The sequence below is a fragment of the Aedes aegypti genome, chromosome 3 (genome assembly GCF_002204515.2).
Source record: "Aedes aegypti strain LVP_AGWG chromosome 3, AaegL5.0 Primary Assembly, whole genome shotgun sequence".
Classification (NCBI taxonomy): Eukaryota; Metazoa; Arthropoda; class Insecta; order Diptera; family Culicidae; genus Aedes; species Aedes aegypti.
The window spans coordinates 239465395-239483788 of NC_035109.1; the positions used below are offsets into that span (position 1 = coordinate 239465395).

Genomic DNA, 18394 nt, shown 5'->3' on the forward strand with positions numbered 1-18394 from the left:
AAGTTCTTACAATCTAATTTGTCGCATTTTTTGTAGATGGAGCATATTACCCCTTCCTTCTATTCCTCCGGTAGCTGTTTTGTTTCCTAGATTGTGCCTATCAGCTGGTGCAGAGATTGTCTGTCAGCCTCTCAGGACCCATATTTTTGAGTTCAACTCCGTTACCATCTTTACCAGCAGCTTTATTGTTCTTGAGCTAGTGAATGGCATCCTTAATCTTCCTCAATCCGGGGACTGGTTGGTGGCATTTTCCTGGTGGCATTTTTCCTGCGTAGATGAACGGCACCATCGATCAAAATGTGGGATTGCTGACGTATGCGCATACTGGTATCGACAATTGATTTTGTTAGGAAGTTACAAGGATTCGTACATAACTGTACTCCGATACGGCAGGCTACAAATGGTCATATTCTTGCCGGTGGTGAAATCTATCAGAGTCATAGGTCGTTCTCGTTAGTCAGCCGGTGGGCGCAGAACTTTTTAATCGTTGGTGTAAACTCCTCCTGGAGCGTTTATTTTAAGAGGCCTTCAATTTAAAATAGAGACTTTTTAAAGACATTAAAATAGAGACCAATTATCTAAAAAGTGTTATCAGTTCGAAGTTACCATGATGACGATGATAGATTCTTGTACGTTAAGAAGGGAAATAGTTCTTTCCTAATAAATATTATGCTTATCGACTTAAGATAATATAATTGAGCAGATTATTCTATTGCAATGCAGTACACATACTTAATCGAATGCTATTCTGTCTAATGTAATCTAATTTTGCTTAGCCGACACTATTCAACTGATGCGTTGAAACATTCTACTCTGCCTTCTCAAGGATACCGGTCATGCTTCATTTTGATCCCGGAGGGAGCCGCCGAAGGGGCCAACGTGAACACCTCGTAGTCCGCAATCGAAAAGTTGTACTCTCCAAACAGATTCCCGAACACGGCATTCGGGCCATCGTATGAGTGGGGAAAGTTTGAATACGATTCCATGTTCACATTGCAATTGTTCGAGATAAGGAGGTCAGCTCCCGCGCCGAAAATGGGTCCACAACTAAAAGCGAATACGGTTGTTTAGAAAAAAATCAGAAGCTGTTTGCTTGAGGATGGACTTACTCTGGATGGTAACAAATGGCATAAGGTTTCTTAACGATGTCGAACTTCATCGGGGGATCGTTGTTGTAGTTCAAGGCAAACAGAAATGCCTTCTCGGAGTGAATGTAACCACCCTTCCGATTTGTTTTAGCAAATGCTACATCCGTGAAACCACCGCTAATGGCTCCTTGTGTGCCCTGTAAATAAAATACATTAAAATATGGATTATATCCAGGGCTGGTAGCGACTGAATGTCTTGAAAATATGAACTTTAGAGACCTCTTGCCTGATAAGCAGAGCGTTAATGATTAACGAGTACCAATAATTCATCGAGTGTTTGATGATTATATATCTTAGAATTCAGGTTTAGATACCTTAAGGAATTCAACCTGGATTTTTTTAAACTACCGAAAAACGAAATATTACATATATTTTGCAATTGGATTAATGTTCAACGCTCCGTCATCGTAATCATCGTCATCATTGAAACTTGAAAAGCAGTTTTTCTGTTCAAATCTAAAAATTATTCGATGAAAATGTGTTCACTGTATTTTGGTTATCCAATAGAATACAGTGAACACATTTTTCTGTAAATTTTATTCATTTTGAACGAAAAAACTGCTTTTGAAAATTTTGAAATCAATGACGGATCCTGCCCCCTTAAATGGACAAATTGATGTGAAATTTGGGAAAAAGTTACACATCTTCTCGGTGAGAATCGAACTCAAGACTCCCTAGAGTTCTTAGACCCGCTACCAGCCCTGTAATATCTTACCAAAGCAATGATGAATAATGGAGCGACCCCATCGCAATGCCGGTGGAAGGATGCAGCGGAAAACCCATTGGTTGATGCACGATAGACCATGCGCCAGGTTTGCTTGGCAACTCCGTAGAATCCGTTGAGCGTTCCTTGCATGTGAATTTTGTCATTTTTTAGAATTGTCGATCCGTGAAACAGGTTCAACATCAGTCTCGGTTGCAGACGTTTGTCGTTTTCGGTCAATGGACCCGCAGATGGGATGGGCACTGCGGACGCTGGAATTTTGTTGGAATGCAGGGCAGCACGACGATATCGCTCCAAGGAAAGTTCAATCGGGACGGCTCCAGTGGGTTCTACCTCTTCGGCGAACACCTGGCTATCGATGAGAAACAGTCGCACGTGAGAAATAACTGGAGCTAGCTGCTGACAGACACGTTGACGCTCTTCCTCGGTCCAATGAGCCGTGGGTTGAGTTACACCAGCTTGATTTTTGGCCCATGATAAGACACAGCGCCAAACGTCTTCCTCCTCTAGGCCAAGCTAAACAAAGTTTATTGAAAATGGATTTCAAAGTTTCAATTAAGAGTCAGTTCGTGAGAAGAGCAATCCCCTTTTTAAGCGACGTTGCATCGATGTTTTCTGATTGAGCTGTTTTTTTAGGGTTTTTTCTATATACCTATTATATATTGAATTTTTGATTAAATTAAATTTTAGGGCGAAGTAGGACAAAATAACTCGTCATAAATTCATATAGCAAAATATTATAAATCACAAAAAAACTGTTATAGTTATAATGCACAAATTTAGCTTAGCACAAATTGGCTTAATTACTCTATGCTATATAGACTTCCATATGAGCATAATATTTGGATTCGAAAAATACTTCACATCTGTGTGCATGCAAAATTTGATGATATTCAAATCGACTTTTTTCTTACCAACTAAACATGGAACTATTGGAACGCCGTTAAAAACTCCTGAAAACATTATCTGCTTTGTTGCTTTGTTAGGTGTTCTGTTTGAACTTAAACAGACAACTAATTAAGGTTTAGCATTTCAACTATCTCACACAGTGACGCGGAAAGTGGTTAGGACATGTACTACGCACAAAAACACCTTGGAAGGACATTCAAAGGATTGTCTTACCCACGATTCAACAAAAAAAAAACAATATCAGCAGAAAGCTTGGAAAATGAAATACTAAGGATTGCTCTTTTTATAAAGTGAACACCTTGAATACGCTGTATCTTTTCAATTTGTTAATGAAGTCGTAATTGGTTTTTGTATATTGTTTAACTAATATTCTACAATGTTATAAAACTGAAGAATAAATCAAATGTTTCTGATTGAAGAACTAAATAATTTTTCCAAAAATTCCTGAGAAAATCTGTATATGTACATTGGTAACCTTTACCATTCAACTGAAGGTAGAACTTTAAAACCACCAAACATATTCCACCAATCTCTGACACTAGGTCACTCAAGTGATTTATCCATTTATGGCCCAATTTGCTGAAATACCATCCTATTACTCCGAGCAAAAAGTAAAAACTCGATCTACAACGTTCTATGAGCCATTTTACGAGACGTTTCGGAACAGCTGATCGCCGAAACGGCGTCAATTGACAGGAGACCTGGGATTAAATCCAGCGTGATTTTCAACAACGCCTCATCTTACCAAACGAGGACATGGAGAAAATGACAAAAATGAGATCCAAAAATGTTCGTAACTGCAACATTACACCTAGTTATTGTATCAGCTACCTCTTTGTTACCCATATTGCACATAAAAAAGCACTTTTGTGATCAGAAATATTTTAATAATTTTTCTCCATTTAAGTTTTCGCCTGGATGAAAAGCTACGCTAGAAATGCGCACAGTCATCAACCATCATCATCGCGAAAACTGACGACGATGATTGAAAAATCCCAGGTCTCCTGTCATTTGACCAGGCTTCGTAAAATGGCTTATTCTTATGGATGAAAGACACGATAAGGCGTTTCATGGTATGAGCCATTTTACGAGACGTTTCGGAACAGCTGATCGCCGCAACGGCGTCAATTGACAGGAGACCTGGGATTAAATCCAGCGTGATTTTCAACAACGCCTCATCTTACCAAACGAGGACATGGAGAAAATGACAAAAATGAGATCCAAAAATGTTCGTTACTGCAACATTACACCTAGTTATTGTATCAGCTACCTCTTTGTTACCCATATTGCACATAAAAAAGCATTTTTGTGATCAGAACTATTTTAATAATTTTTCTCCATTTTAGTTTTCGCCTGGATGAAAAGCTACGCTAGAAATGCGCACAGTCATCAACCATCATCATCGCGAAAACTGACGCCGATGATTAAAAAATCCCAGGTCTCCTGTCATTTGACCAGGCTTCGTAAAATGGCTTATTCTCTTGCCTAGTAAACCGTTACATGGTTTGTGCATGATCCCCAAATGTTTTGGCTCGTGAGGAGAACGGTTGAGAAAATCTATAGTGAAAATTCTGGGACACTATTCAAACATTCAACCGTTAGAAAACCAAATTGAACAATCTTCTATGGCATTTCTGAATGAATCAATGGATGGTGTCTTAAAAATATCTACGGCCAACCCTGTATATGTTCTCCAACAAATTGCCGTGAGCATTTCTGAATATAATTTTTGACAAGTTTTCGGAATATCCATAGAAAATTATCAAAAGATTATTGTAGAATTTTTGAATGAACTAATGAATTAATCTTATACCAGTCGCATGGTGTTATACACAGCGAGAGTGTGATGGTGCTAGCGATTTTTGAATGTGCGATCAGATCATTCATTTAATGGATTTTCTGCGCGATGAAACATTTTTAAACATCTCCAGTTCCTCCTGAAAATTTTTGCGAATAGCCGGGTCAGATCGGTGAAAAAAAAACACTGTTTATCCATTTGTTATCTAGAAATAGATGAGGAAATTAAATCAACCTCAAACCAAATTTTTTCTAGCGGTTTTCCAAAGGATGCTTGGAAGAATTTCTTCAAAATTGCTCCAGGCTACTACCTCCAGTAATTTCCTCAGATATAGTTTTGATTTTTTCTCTAAAACTATCCTAGAATTTCCTTCAAATATTTTTTCATTAACCCTTCAATTCAACCGAATTCTCCAATTGTTACTCTAGAAGATCTTTCAAATCTTTCTACAGAATTTCTTCCAAAGAAATCCACAATGGTTTATTCAAGAGTGTTAGAAAAAAATAGCTTATGGGTTTTTTATCTGGGAGGGAGGCACAGATACTACACACAAAATTGGATACATTTTTTTCAAAATTGCAAGATAACTCCAATTTGCCAACGACAATTAAGGCAGGCTTAGAGAAAATCGCTAGTTTTTATTTGTTGTGTACCTTCGATCTTTCTGGACAAACATTGAAAAAGGGCCACAGTTATCTATGCGTTTAATTTTCAGTTTTAATGAAAACAGTAAAAAGAGCCTCATTCCAATACATTACATTCAATTAGAATAAACGGTGCTCTCGTGACGTTACTTTTGAATGTGCATGAATTGATTCTAATTCGATTTCTGCTACTTTTGATGAAATGCAAAAATATGCTTTGATTAATTACGCGCTTTTGTCATGTTTGTCCATTGTTTAAGATCCGGGCTCACAGTGACAGTTCGTGACTGCAAAATCTCGGTTCACTGTGACGTAGAGAAATTTTGTATTGGTTTCTCCCTCCCAAGAAACTCTGCAAGAATTCCCCCGCCTATTCATGTGAGTTCCGTCAAAAATTCATCCACGTTCTTTCCCATAAATCCAAAACACTTTGAGGGGTTCTTCGAACACTTTTTTTTTTCTTCATTTCATCCAAATATTACTCCTGCAGTTTAACCAACCATTCCTAAAAAGTTGCTCAAAAAATTTCCATGCAGTCTTCAAAACTTTATTTGAGTTTTCACACCAGTTTATACTACAGCAAAAAAAACACAAAATTCTTGGAAAAAATCCTTGGGAAATAATCCTTAAAAATTCCGGAATAATATTGGAATAATATCTGAACATTTGGGCAAACATCTGAATAATGTTTTTATGAAATTCCTAAAAAAATCACGAAAAAACACACACACAGTATCACTTGCTGTGATATCACGAGGAATTCTCAAAACCAAAAATCTTGGATGCACAAATATTCGCATGAAGTGTGACAAAAATTAGTGAATGGAATAAACTTTATTTGAAGAAATCGATAATTGCTGCTCAGCATTCTCCTGGATATGGTGAGAGTTCCTTTCAAAATTAAATAATAGTCTAGTCCAGAAAATTTTGAACAATCTACCCCAGAAATTTTGGATCCTGTGAGAATAAAACCCAGGAATTTTTTTAAAATCTTACTCCGAATTCTGTCAGAATCCAACCTAATATTATCAGCAAGAATGTGGAATGTGGTAAAACCCTGATCAAACTTTTACGAAAATCTTGGTCAGAATGTCCAGGATTTTTACAAGAAACGAGACAAGCACTCCTTCAGAATCTTATTCAATAATAATTTTGAAATGCAAACTTGAAATCTTTGAAACTGCTGATAAGTATTTTCAAAGACACCTAGTCAGATTGTTGTTATAAATTCGTTTACTGTTCTGGCAAAATGTTACAAAGCGTTATGTTGCAACCTTTCCTGGCTACTGAATCCTGGTAAACATTGTTTTGTGGGCATCGTGGCCGTGCGGTTAGCGGCGTCAGTCGTTTAGGTGTATTGTGAATGCCACGTAGCGAGGGTTCTATTCCCGCTCCAGTCGGTGGAAACTTTTCGTCAAACGAAAAATCACTGGACTACTGGGTGTTTCGTGTTGTCCGTTGCCTAATGTTAGTAATTGTTCAGTCTGTGCAGCCTTTGACTGAAGACGGTGTAAATTGTCTTAAAAACAAATCTTTGAGATGCCAATGCCAATGTTATCCGTGAAAGTTATGCCCAGAATTCTTAAAAAAAAAAATCCTGTTCAAGATTTTATAAAAAGGCTTTCTTTCTATATTCCTGTCAAGGATTATGCGTGCATTAAGTCCAGGTGCTGGTAAAATTTATTTCCAGGATTCTGTGAGAATATAAGCCTATGATTCAGTGAAATGTTCATATTTAGCCTTTCGTCCATTAGTTTTGTTCTGGCTGCATTTTTTGAATGTCGATGGAAGTCATGGTAGAAACATTATTTAAATACCCAGAATTTGAGCTTTAGAATTTGGATCATTCATAAAATTGAATATTTAAGGGCCGATTTCTTCACCTTCGCTTAAGCCGTAAACCACGTTTACCCATACGATTAAACCAGGTTTAAGGTCTAAGCGGTGGTGAAGAAACCGCTTATAAGATAATTAAAAAAAAAATCACATAATTACCCAACTGAAACATTAGGTTGAAACTAGATTGAAAACTAAATAGGCTTAAGTATGTTCTAACTTCGGTTTGATAGAATATTTAACGGGCCAAATATGAGAAGTATCTTCGAACCCTTCGCGGGCCGCAGAAAATGAGGCCATGCGTTGGGCAGCCCTGATTTAAGCGCATCGTGTCATGGGGTGTGGGTTCGATTCCATTGAAATTTTGATTAGCCATTGAAACTTTTCGTCAGGAATGTTTCTCGGCTGTGCCACTATCGTTGTCCATTGTCTAGTGTTAAGTTACAGTCCGTGCAGCTAAATGGCCGAAGACGGTGTCCTTGTCTTTTTATTTGAGATCGAATCAAGTTGAAAAGTGATATTTTTTTTTATTTGCAGTTTTTTTTTCTATGCGGATTAGAACACATTTTCTCATACTCACCACCAGAGGTCTAAGTTTCAATCAAATAAGCCCCAGATGCTCCCAGGTTGTGGATATTAGACAAATGTCTGCTATGATGCTATGGGTCTCTGCACTGTTTGGGTTTTGTATGAGGTTTTGACGTTTACTGGCCTTGTTGTTTACTAATTCTATGGAGGAGTGAAAGAGTGAGACTGATTTCTGTGCAGAGCCCCATGAAGAATCAAACTCTTATTTCATGGCTACTATACCCAGATTTCGTTTTGTTTTCTTGGCTCCTATTTGGTCTCTTTTCGCCCAATTTTTCCTAGTAGGTCTCTTTTATCTGACAAATGGTTAATTTCCTGTTTTTAAGGTACTCAGTCGCAACCAGCCCTGTAAAGACGAAACTTCCTTAGTCATGTGAGGTGTCCTAAGTGAAAGTGTACATAATATGGCTAAATAAGCCCTTAAGAATAAATGTGTATAAACACGAATGAATTCCGTTGTACGGTTAACGAGTGCATAAAAGGTCTCTGATTTACATAAATCATATGCAAGCTGTTCAAACCCTCACATGAACATCTCAGTAAAAAATATTTAGTTTGCATCACACCGAAGCATAAATAGCCTTTTGAGTGAAATTTGATACCAGCAAACAAAGCAGACATTAGAAATAACTAGGATTGTGTTTAGATTTATCAGCATCTGCTCCGTTGACTGAGGTTTTTAATAACAGTTTTTTTTGAATACCATTAAAACGACTAACTGCATTTGACGTTTCGTGACAACGGAATCTGGGCTTGTTGATATTTTTCCTCTTCGCGAGTCTCTCTCAGGTAACGACTGACATGAAAATGAGGGGTGTCAGAGACAAAAACCCAGTTATGAGAAAATCTACTTTTATACTAATGTGAATATGAACCAAAAGTGTACTATGAAAGTGTCAATTTTCTACCCCTATTTTTCTCATGTTTACAGAGGAGTTCTTCAACTTTTTGTACACACTAACACGTCGGAACACTTCAAGAACTTGTTTTTGAAAAAAATCAGGTAAATTCTTTTACTCGTTCTCAAGTAATTTCGTGACTACAAACACCATTCCATTTTTATTTATTTAGATTATTTAGAAGGAAAGTTAAAATCACGTTACAGTATTTTAGCCGAAGAAACATTGATCAAGTTTTTAATCTTAAAAACATATTTTATTTCTTGAATTAATCATAGCAGATCTAATACTTTTCAAACAAGAGCTGATTTACAAAAATGGTTACTACACAAAGAATTTTGCATTTTAAAGGACGGAAACATGTTGAAAAATGTTTCGAGTTAGCTTTGAACTTTGTAGATTTTTTGTTAATCTAATGTTCTTATTTTGAATTGATCTATATTTTTTCTTATAATCGAAATTCGGTTTTCTGTTTTGCTGTGACCTTGATAAAGGATATGTAAACACACGGAAATCCACAATAAAAGTGGTTTTTTGACGTAATTGTAATTGGAACTGAATTGGAGAATGTTATAAAGGACGTAGAATACATTTTATGCATTAAAATACAGAATTTATCGAAAAGTCTACTCATTTACAAAAATAAAATTCCCTGATATTTCCAGTTTTTAAAAAAATAATTCCAGGTTCAAGAAATTCTCCAAAATACATAAACTATTGACGAATTTTTTCATTTCAGATGATTAAAACTTTCTTTTCAAAGTGACTTCAAAACACCAAAATAAAAAAAATCTTATGATAAATTTCAAAATATTTTTCATAGCAATGGAAAAAACTATCTGTTTGTTCTAAATGTGTAAACAACTTTAAAAAATTTAACGATTTTCTTTAGTTTCCCCGAAAACCAAGAATACTTATCAAATGATCTGAAAGTGCCTTCAATAATCAACGTCAGATATGAAGTTAATAGTCTATTCGAACTTAAGAAAATAAAAAAGCATTTTCCTTAAAATGGGATTCAGATTTATGGACATCAGCATGGATGTCTTCACAAGTTTGAATTGTGGTATTTCAAGTAATTATTCGAGGAATTTCTTTTAAGATACCTTCATGAATTCAATCTGGAATATTTCTAGAAATAAGAATCCTTTCAATTTTTGTATTATTTAAGAAAATTCCAAGTTCTTTAGAAATTTATCCATTGATTTTTCTATTGATTGCCTAAGGATATTCTCCTACATTCCAGTTTAGAGCATTTTCAAAAATTAGAAATTCCTTCAGATATTCCTCCATCTTTTTTGATTTTTTTTTTCATGTAAAAACCATTTTTTGTGAAATTTTATATTTTTCTTGAAAATTCAAAATCTTTAGCTTTCATTTCGTCCCAGAAAAAAACAAGTGTTTGAACCGCAGCAAAATATTATTTTAAATGAAATACTGGAGAAATGCCGATTTTTGGTGTAGTTCCTGAGAGTAATCTAAGATACATTTTCAAAATTATCCTCATGAAAATGTGTGGCTTAAAAGAAAAAAATCGACGTATGAATTATTCTAGCGTTACTAACCAAATGTTGAAACGTTTTTTTTTATTTCAAACACTTTGGAATAAACCTTTGTGGAATTACTACTACATGATCTGTGGGAAATCTGCTAGAAGTGACAACTGGAGAAGTAGGTGAAAGAAACAGTGAAAAAATATCTGATGGAAATCCTGGCATAATCCCTAGGATTTTTTGACGTTGGATAACGTCTTACGGCAACGTACTGGGGTACAATTTCGAAAAACGAAAAATCGCTCGCGTCACGAAAAGTGGTTAGATTTTGACTGTTAATAACTTACTAACGCCCGCATCTATTTTCAAGATTCTTGCACCAATCGATTGGAAATCTTTCTACGAATCGACTCCAATAATGAAAACTATTAATTTTCATTACTAAACTATTGATAAATGGGTAAATATCAAGGCATGTCTTATTTTTCAAAGAAAAGCACATTTTTCTTGCTGTTATAAGGTTTTGACGTTTTGAAGTTTACATGTACCGTAATCTGGGGTATCATTAATCAGCGGGGTAAAATTGATCGGAATGAACCATCTCGTAAAAAGTTCGTATCATCATTTGTTGATGAAATATTTCCAAAGCATGAATTGCGCTTCTCCTTCTCATATTCATGAGCTAATGAAAATTAAGATGTTTTCGAAAATTGTATTTACTTCATGCGTAAATTTAACAACTTTTTGAAACAACGATTTCAATGGTTAAGGATGACACTACCGAAGATTCATGTCTCACATAAGTTGTGCAAGCGATATGAGCAAGGAAAATGTGATTCTTACTAAAAATTACATCGCCAAAAACGATTCCGTTGTCAAAACATTCATAAGAATGTTCAATTAGGCAACATTTACGAATTACTGTTAAGAATGTAGAATTTCCTTAGGAAATTGCCTACCTTTAGGCGTATTCCGCGGTTCGAGGTATTTTTATTTTTCAAATAACTCAAAAAGTAAATGACTTGTAAGAGTTTGGTTTTCATATTCGGCTTCAGGGGCCATGATTTAAGTAAGTAACGACATTTTCAATATAATCGAATGTTGTTTACATGGGTGATCAATGTTACCCCATATCAGCTAAATCAAAAAATCACTTAAAACATTTATTTAAAAATACTTAAATCTTTTGAAAACGAAAATTCAGTATACAGACACGAGCGGTGGGTTCCAGTACTTGTTTTAAAATTAAAAAAAATGTGACATTTGGATTTTCAAATGAAACATTTAAGAAATATCTCAAAAACTGATCAATGTTACCCCGGATTACGGTACCGTAATCTCGGGTGAAATTGATCATTTTTCATTGTTTTTCTTGTCTGTTTTCAATAATGTTAAAAATGCCAAACAACTGAATGCACGAAAACAAGCACGACGGTCAGCCTCTTTGGCTCATGTGCCAAAATTTTCTAACAGATGTGTTTTTAGTGCTAAAAATTATCCCTTAAATAAAAAATCGGAGAATCCCATTTCGGGGTGAAATTGATCACTTGTCAATGAGATTATTGTTATTTTTTTGCAACGACTCTCCATCATAAATATGAACTTTCTGAAACCGAATATGCTTGCTAAATTCTTAATAAAATATTCAAAGAAATAATAAATAGTTAATTTCAAGAATTGCGATGAAAACGCCTAAATGTAGGCAATTTCCTAAGGAAATCCCTGATATCTAACAGAAATTTATTTTTTCAACCGTATGAGCTAATTGGTACGAGTTTAAAAGATGAAATCGAGCTCGGGGATATATTTTAAGCATCCTTACAAACTTTACTTACTTTGAATAATGCCGTTGTCGTGTAAATGCATGCTAGAGCGATCAGAGTATCAACTTGTCAAACAAAGAGCTAAAACTAATCAGCAACAGCTTAGTTGATGTTTTGAATTGGTAAGAAATTGTCGATCGAATCGAAATACGCACACAGAGAAGACTGGAAAAATGCTACCGCCGCCCGACTCGAGCGACGGGAACTTAAGTAAATTTTTGTTTGTCATTTATCTCCGTTGAAAACTAATCAACCAAAATTATAATTGATAAATAAATAAACAATTAATAGTATAATGTCTCTGGTTGTAACTCTTTTACGTCGCATGCATTATTGTGGCCCTGAAGAGGGCCCTTTTTGTTTGAAATTGTGCTGCAATTCAATTTAAGCGCGTTCTCCACGGATACTACGAGTCAGCTGGATGTCCTTCGGCATGATGGTGACACGCTTGGCGTAGATCGTGCACAGGTTGGTATCCTTAAACAAACCAATCAGTTAGGCCACTCGCTTCCTGCAGGACCATGATGGCCGAGCGCTGGAATCGTAGATTGGCTTCTACATTTCCCCGAACACCACGACAAAGCAGAAGAAGTTCTCCATGGTGCGGAACTTCAGCGAGTATCAAAAATAGATCATGCCAATCATCGTGACTGGCAACTTTAACATCGATTTGAGCAAAGAAGAGAACATGGAGTTCGCAGACTTCATGGAGAAGTACCTCCAGCTCAAACTGGCTTCGGAACCCACTAAAGCAACCAATCTTAGTGGATCATGCGTGGACCTAACGTTCAACCGGAATATTTGTTTGGGGAGCAAGAGTTACCGCTCCTGCTTCTTCTTCCATCGACTGATTCTATCTCTGATTCCAACCAAACAATATCATACAATGTCCATAATAAGTCAGAATTGACATGCAACAAATAGTATGAAAAATGATTGGATTTTTATCAATAGAAATCTTTCATAAGTTCTTGACGGTCTCAAGCCAGGAAATAGAAGAAGCTAACGTTATCCAACGTCAACTTGGCGATTGTATCTCGGAAACAACCTCTTACTTTTTTCCAGGGTAATCTCTGTGAAAATTACTAGAGGTCATATCGTTGGAAGGATTTTCTTGACCAAATTTCTTAGAAGTTTCTCTAAGCATCCCTTGATAAATTTCTGGTACTATTCCTGGAGAATTTTCCTGGAATTCCTGAGAGAATTTAAGAAAGAATCTCTGGAGAAATCACAAGAAATTCTGAAGCGGGATCTGTGAAAAATATCATTCTTGTGGAATAGTCGCATAATAGTCTTTAGAGGTTTGTCTGAGCCTCTAGAATTTTGCATCAGGATTCACTGCAAGCAGATTGAGGCAAAAAAGTAACTTCAAAGACAATTTTGATTGAAATAGAGACACCACTGGCCTATATACATTTTTGGAGAAACTTAATGATGAATAAGTGGCCTAATTTGTGTTATATCTGTTGTTTTTAGACGAGATGAACAAATGAATTCAATGAACATCGTTCGGTAAAACCGATATCATGAGCGGTTCGCTCGTCCGAGGAATGATTAATAAAGATCAGTCGAATACTAGCTGTGAGACGATACAGAGTCAAATCTAAATTAGCTGTGCTATACCCTATTAAAAGAAAGAAGTTACGGTTACGTCTAGTGTGTCCGCCCTTTAGTCAAGTGTCCGCTGGAGTCTAAGTGTGTCTGCCGAAACATAGAAGGCCTCGCCTTGGAACAGTAAGGAAGGATTTATCAACTGGCGACGAGGAAAACGAGAACTCAAACAGAAATTTGCCATTTCTAGTGTGAGTTTATGTAAGTATTGATTAAACGTAAGTAGAGTTTTCTTTGAAGTTGAATACTAGAAGAAACTTGGGCTTGGGCAGACGGTTACTCGACGGTCAGATTCTTGGAAAAGACTGGAGTACTGTTGAGCAAATGTGCTACATTATGAACATTGTATAATTGTGAAAAAAATAAGTATTGATTAATTATCCACGTGATTATTATACCATTGTGTTCTCTTTGTTTCAACAGCCTTTTTCAATAGTACGCCATTGTTGCTACGCCACATCAATAGCCGATTGTCTCTGATAACCTTCAGCAGCACGGGGAGGTCGTCGCAATCGGTGGATTATCCATTGTCCCATCGCGCCGGCGAGTATCGCTTTGGCGGTTAAGTTACTGCAGATCGTTAGTGGCGTGCATGCTTGTAGATACCGCAAGGCGGGTTGAGCTGCGTGTAGGCAAGTTGGCAAGCAATCGAAGTGAACAAGTGGTAGTGTGCATCGAGTACATCGCGTCCAACACGGTGGTCTCCAGAATCGAGCAAGAATCCAACACATCAGCGTAGGTAGACGATTGTCGATCGTTGTAGCCTGCTGCGATCACGTTTTGCATGAACTGGTCGTTAAGGTTGCTGTAGCAGACATTAGTGCATATGGAAGTGAGTGCATGAGAGCGGGAAAAGTATTCGGAGAGCAGTAGTGAACAACGAGCATCTGGTGAGAAGAGCGACAACCGAGCTACAAATATCAGGTGAGAGGAGAGTGACCGAACACTGAGCATCGAGTGAGCAGCGAGAACACTGAGTATCAATTGAGCAGCGAGAACTTTGGACGCTGAGTCGACAGCGAGAAGTGAAGAGAGGTCACCTGACGGAGGTTAGTGAGGTTGTACGGTGAGAAAGCCTATTGAAAAACCGTAAGTAAATCTTGACCAATTTTTCTGTTGTAGGAAAATAAATTTACACAATGACGACTACCGGTCTTATAGGCTCTCTAGATCATTACCATCCTGGTAGATCTTTCACCAATTACGTTGAACGGTTTGAGATTCTCTGCCGTCTTAATAAAGTAAAAGACGAAGAGAAACAATCTTGGTTCATTTCGCTGGGTGGTGATGAATTGTTTGACGAAATTAAATTGCTTTTCCCTAAGCAGGATGTGAATAATCTCGCTTATGATGATATTGTTAAAAAGCTCAAGGGCCGTTTTGATAAAACGGAACCTGCATTGATGTACCGCTACAAATTCGCTAATCGTTTCCAAGGTCCAAATGAGACAACCGAAAATTTTGTCTTGGCAATCAATTTGCTGGCAGAAAACTGCAATTTTAAAGAATTTAAAAATGAGGCAATAAGGGACAGATTGATTTTTGGATTGAAGGATAAAGAGCTCCAACGGAAGTTGCTTTCGGAGGACGATATTGAGCTGAAAGAGGTTGAAAAATTGATCATTAGTAGTGAGCTAGCAGGACAGCGTTTTAAGTATGTTGAAAGTTCCAATCCCAGTGCTAGTGTCATGTCAATTAAAAATCGATTAGGTAACAGAAGAAGCGATGATTACGATCAGCATCAACCAGGCTATTCAGGTCGATATCGTTCGAGAAGCAGGAGTGGTGATCGAGGTTACGCAAATTATCACAGTTACAACAGGCAAAGTAGAAGTCGAGATCGTAGAAATAGTCAGGAGAGGTTTGACCGTAATACACACAGCAACGCGGTCTGTAACTTTTGCAAGCGTAGAGGTCACATAAGGAAGAATTGTTATGCTTTACAAAACAAAAGTGCAGTCAAATTTGTTAAGGAAGTAGACGTGGTAGAATCAGAGCCGCTCAGTAAATTTGATCGCATGAAGCTGCGTGATTCTAGTGCAGAGTCAGACATAAGCTGTATGAAAATTTCTTGCGTGAACAACATTGGTGAGCCATGCTTAGTGGAAGTAACGGTTGAAAACAAAACACTCACTATGGAGATCGACACTGGCTCAGCAGTCGCAGTAATTAGTGAATACCTTTATAAGAAGCTTTTCCAACACATTCCCATTTCGACCTGTAAGAAAAGATTGGTTGTGGTGAATGGTGCGAAGTTGTCAGTTGTTGGACAAATTTCTGTAAAGGTGAGCATTAATGAGCTGGAATGCCAAGGTGCGTTGATCGTGCTGAAAAGTGAGAGAGATTTCATTCCATTACTTGGAAGGGATTGGATGGAAATTTTCTATCCAGATTGGAAAAATCTCTTCATCAACAACATTGAGCAAAGCAACAAGTCACAACAGGCCTTAGGTACTATTAAAACCAAATATTCTAAAATTTTCGATAAGGATTTTTCTGATCCCATTGTAGGATATGAGGCTGAGTTGATAGTTAAGCCCGATCAACCAATCTTTAAACGCGCCTACCAGGTTCCCTATAAAATCAAAGACAAGTTCCTTGGTCATCTGGTTATGCTGGAACAACAAGGCGTAATTACTCCGGTGAAGGCAAGCGAGTGGGCTTCGCCTGTAATAGCCGTTTGGAAAAAAGACAACGAGATCCGAATGGTAATAGATTGTAAAGTTTCTCTTAACAAAATTCTAATTCCAAATGTTTATCCTTTGCCACTCGCTCAAGACATCTTCGCTACATTAGCGGGATGCAAAGTGTTTTGCTCCTTAGACTTAGCTGGAGCTTACACTCAGCTAAAACTTTCTAAGCGAAGCAGGAAATATATGGTCATAAACACAGTTAAAGGTTTATACACCTATAACCGCCTGCCTCAAGGAGCTTCCTCGAGTGCAGCACTGTTTCAACAGGTTATGGACCAAATACTTGGTGGAAATGAAGGTGTTTGTTGCTATCTTGACGATGTGCTAATTGCCGGAAAATCTTTTGAGGACTGTTACAACAAATTATTGCTTGTTTTAGATCGGCTTTCAGAAGCAAATATAAGCGTAAATTTCAAAAAGTGTAAGTTTTTTGTGGAGTCCTTACAGTTCTTAGGGCATATTGTTTCAAACGATGGACTACGTCCTTCACCAGATAAACTTTTAACGATAGCTAATGCTAAAACACCGCAAAACGTAACGGAGCTGAAAGCTTACTTAGGTCTAATAAATTACTACAATAAATTTGTGCCAAATATGGCAACCAATTTAAGATGTTTGTACAACCTTCTTAAGAAAAATGCTCGTTTTGAATGGACTGACCAATGCGATGAAGCTTTCGACGTGAGTAAAAAGTGTTTGGTGAACGCTAATTTGCTTCAATTTTATGATCCCACCTTACCATTGGTAGTTGTAACAGATGCATCTTCATACGGCCTAGGAGGTGTATTGGCGCAAGTTGTTAACGGAATAGAAAAACCAGTATGCTTCACTTCCTTTTCCCTTAGTCCTGCCCAAAAAAACTACCCTATACTTCATCTTGAAGCATTGGCCATGGTTTGTGTGATTAAGAAGTTCCACAAATATCTATTCGGTCAAAAATTCAAAATAGTTACAGATCATAAGCCTTTATTGGGGATATTTGGTAAGGAGGGAAAGCAATCCATTTGTGTAACCAGGTTACAACGTTATATTATAGAATTATCAATTTACAATTTTGAAATTGAGTACCGACCTGGTTCCAGAATGGGCAATGCGGATTTTTGTAGTAGGTTTCCGTTAGATCAAAAAGTTCCAAGTTCCTTAAACTATGAGGCCATTAATAGCTTGAATTTTTCCAACGATTTACCTTTGGACTATAATCTCATATCAAAAGAAACCAGTGAAGATGAATATTTGAAAGAAATCATAAGATTTGTTAATACTGGTTGGCCTAAATCCGTGCCAAATAAGTTCAAGGATTTTTATGCTCAAAGAGAAAAGCTGGAAGTTGTTGGACAAATACTGCTATTACAGGATAGGGTGGTCATCCCAGAAAAACTAAAGGATGGAATTTTTAAACTTCTACATATCAATCACGGTGGAATCGTGAAGATGAAGCAGCTTGCCAGGCGAACTGTCTTCTGGTCAAAAATGAATAAGGATATAGAAGAATTTGTTAAATGTTGTAATGTTTGCGCTCAAATGGGAATTATTCCTAAACCAAAAACCAAAGAATCGTGGATTCCTACTACTCGCCCGTTTAGTAGGATACACGCTGACTTTTTCCATTTTGAAAACAAAACATTTTTATTGATTATTGACAGCTATTCTAAATGGCTAGAGGTAGAGCTATTACGGTACGGTACTACAGCAAAAATAGTTAATAGGAAATTTGCTTCCTTTTTTGCTCGATATGGGTTACCTGATGTTGTTGTAACCGATGGCGGTCCACCATTTAATTCCCAGGAATTTGTGAATTTCTTAGAAAAGCAGTGCATCAAAGTACTCAAAAGTCCGCCATACAACCCAGCTTCCAATGGTCAAGCTGAAAGGATGGTGAGAGTTGTGAAGGATGTTTTTAAGAAATTTTTACTTGATGATCAAACAAGATCTTTGACAATCGAGGATCGACTAGATTTATTTCTGATTAACTATAGGAACAGCTGTAGTGGACCAGAAGGGAAATTTCCTTCAGAAAAGGTCCTGTGTTTTAAACCAAAAATGCTTATGGATTTAATAAATCCAAACAATACCTATAAGCAACATTTGAAGAAAACGCCAGAAAGAAAAGAAGTTGTTTTGGAAGAAATAACTGCTCCTGATGGACTTGACGAGTTGGTTTCAGGGGATAAACTATATTATAAAAATAATAAGCTTGTTGACTTTCCTAAATGGTTAGAGGCAAAATT

General features: G+C 36.9%; 1 protein-coding gene across 1 annotated transcript in view; it reads right to left on the bottom strand.

Annotated features, from left to right (window-relative positions):
- Positions 1-690: 690 nt before the first annotated feature.
- The window catches only part of LOC5574553 (serine-enriched protein), a 29303-nt gene continuing 11599 nt past the window's right edge, over positions 691-18394 (bottom strand). Inside the window, exons 5-7 of the mRNA XM_021851497.1 lie at positions 1864-2388; positions 1110-1285; positions 691-1047 (exon numbers count right to left, since the gene is read on the bottom strand). Coding sequence (XP_021707189.1) covers positions 822-1047; positions 1110-1285; positions 1864-2388 — 927 coding nt within the window. The 3' untranslated portion in view covers positions 691-821. The remainder of the gene's footprint in view (positions 1048-1109; positions 1286-1863; positions 2389-18394) is intronic.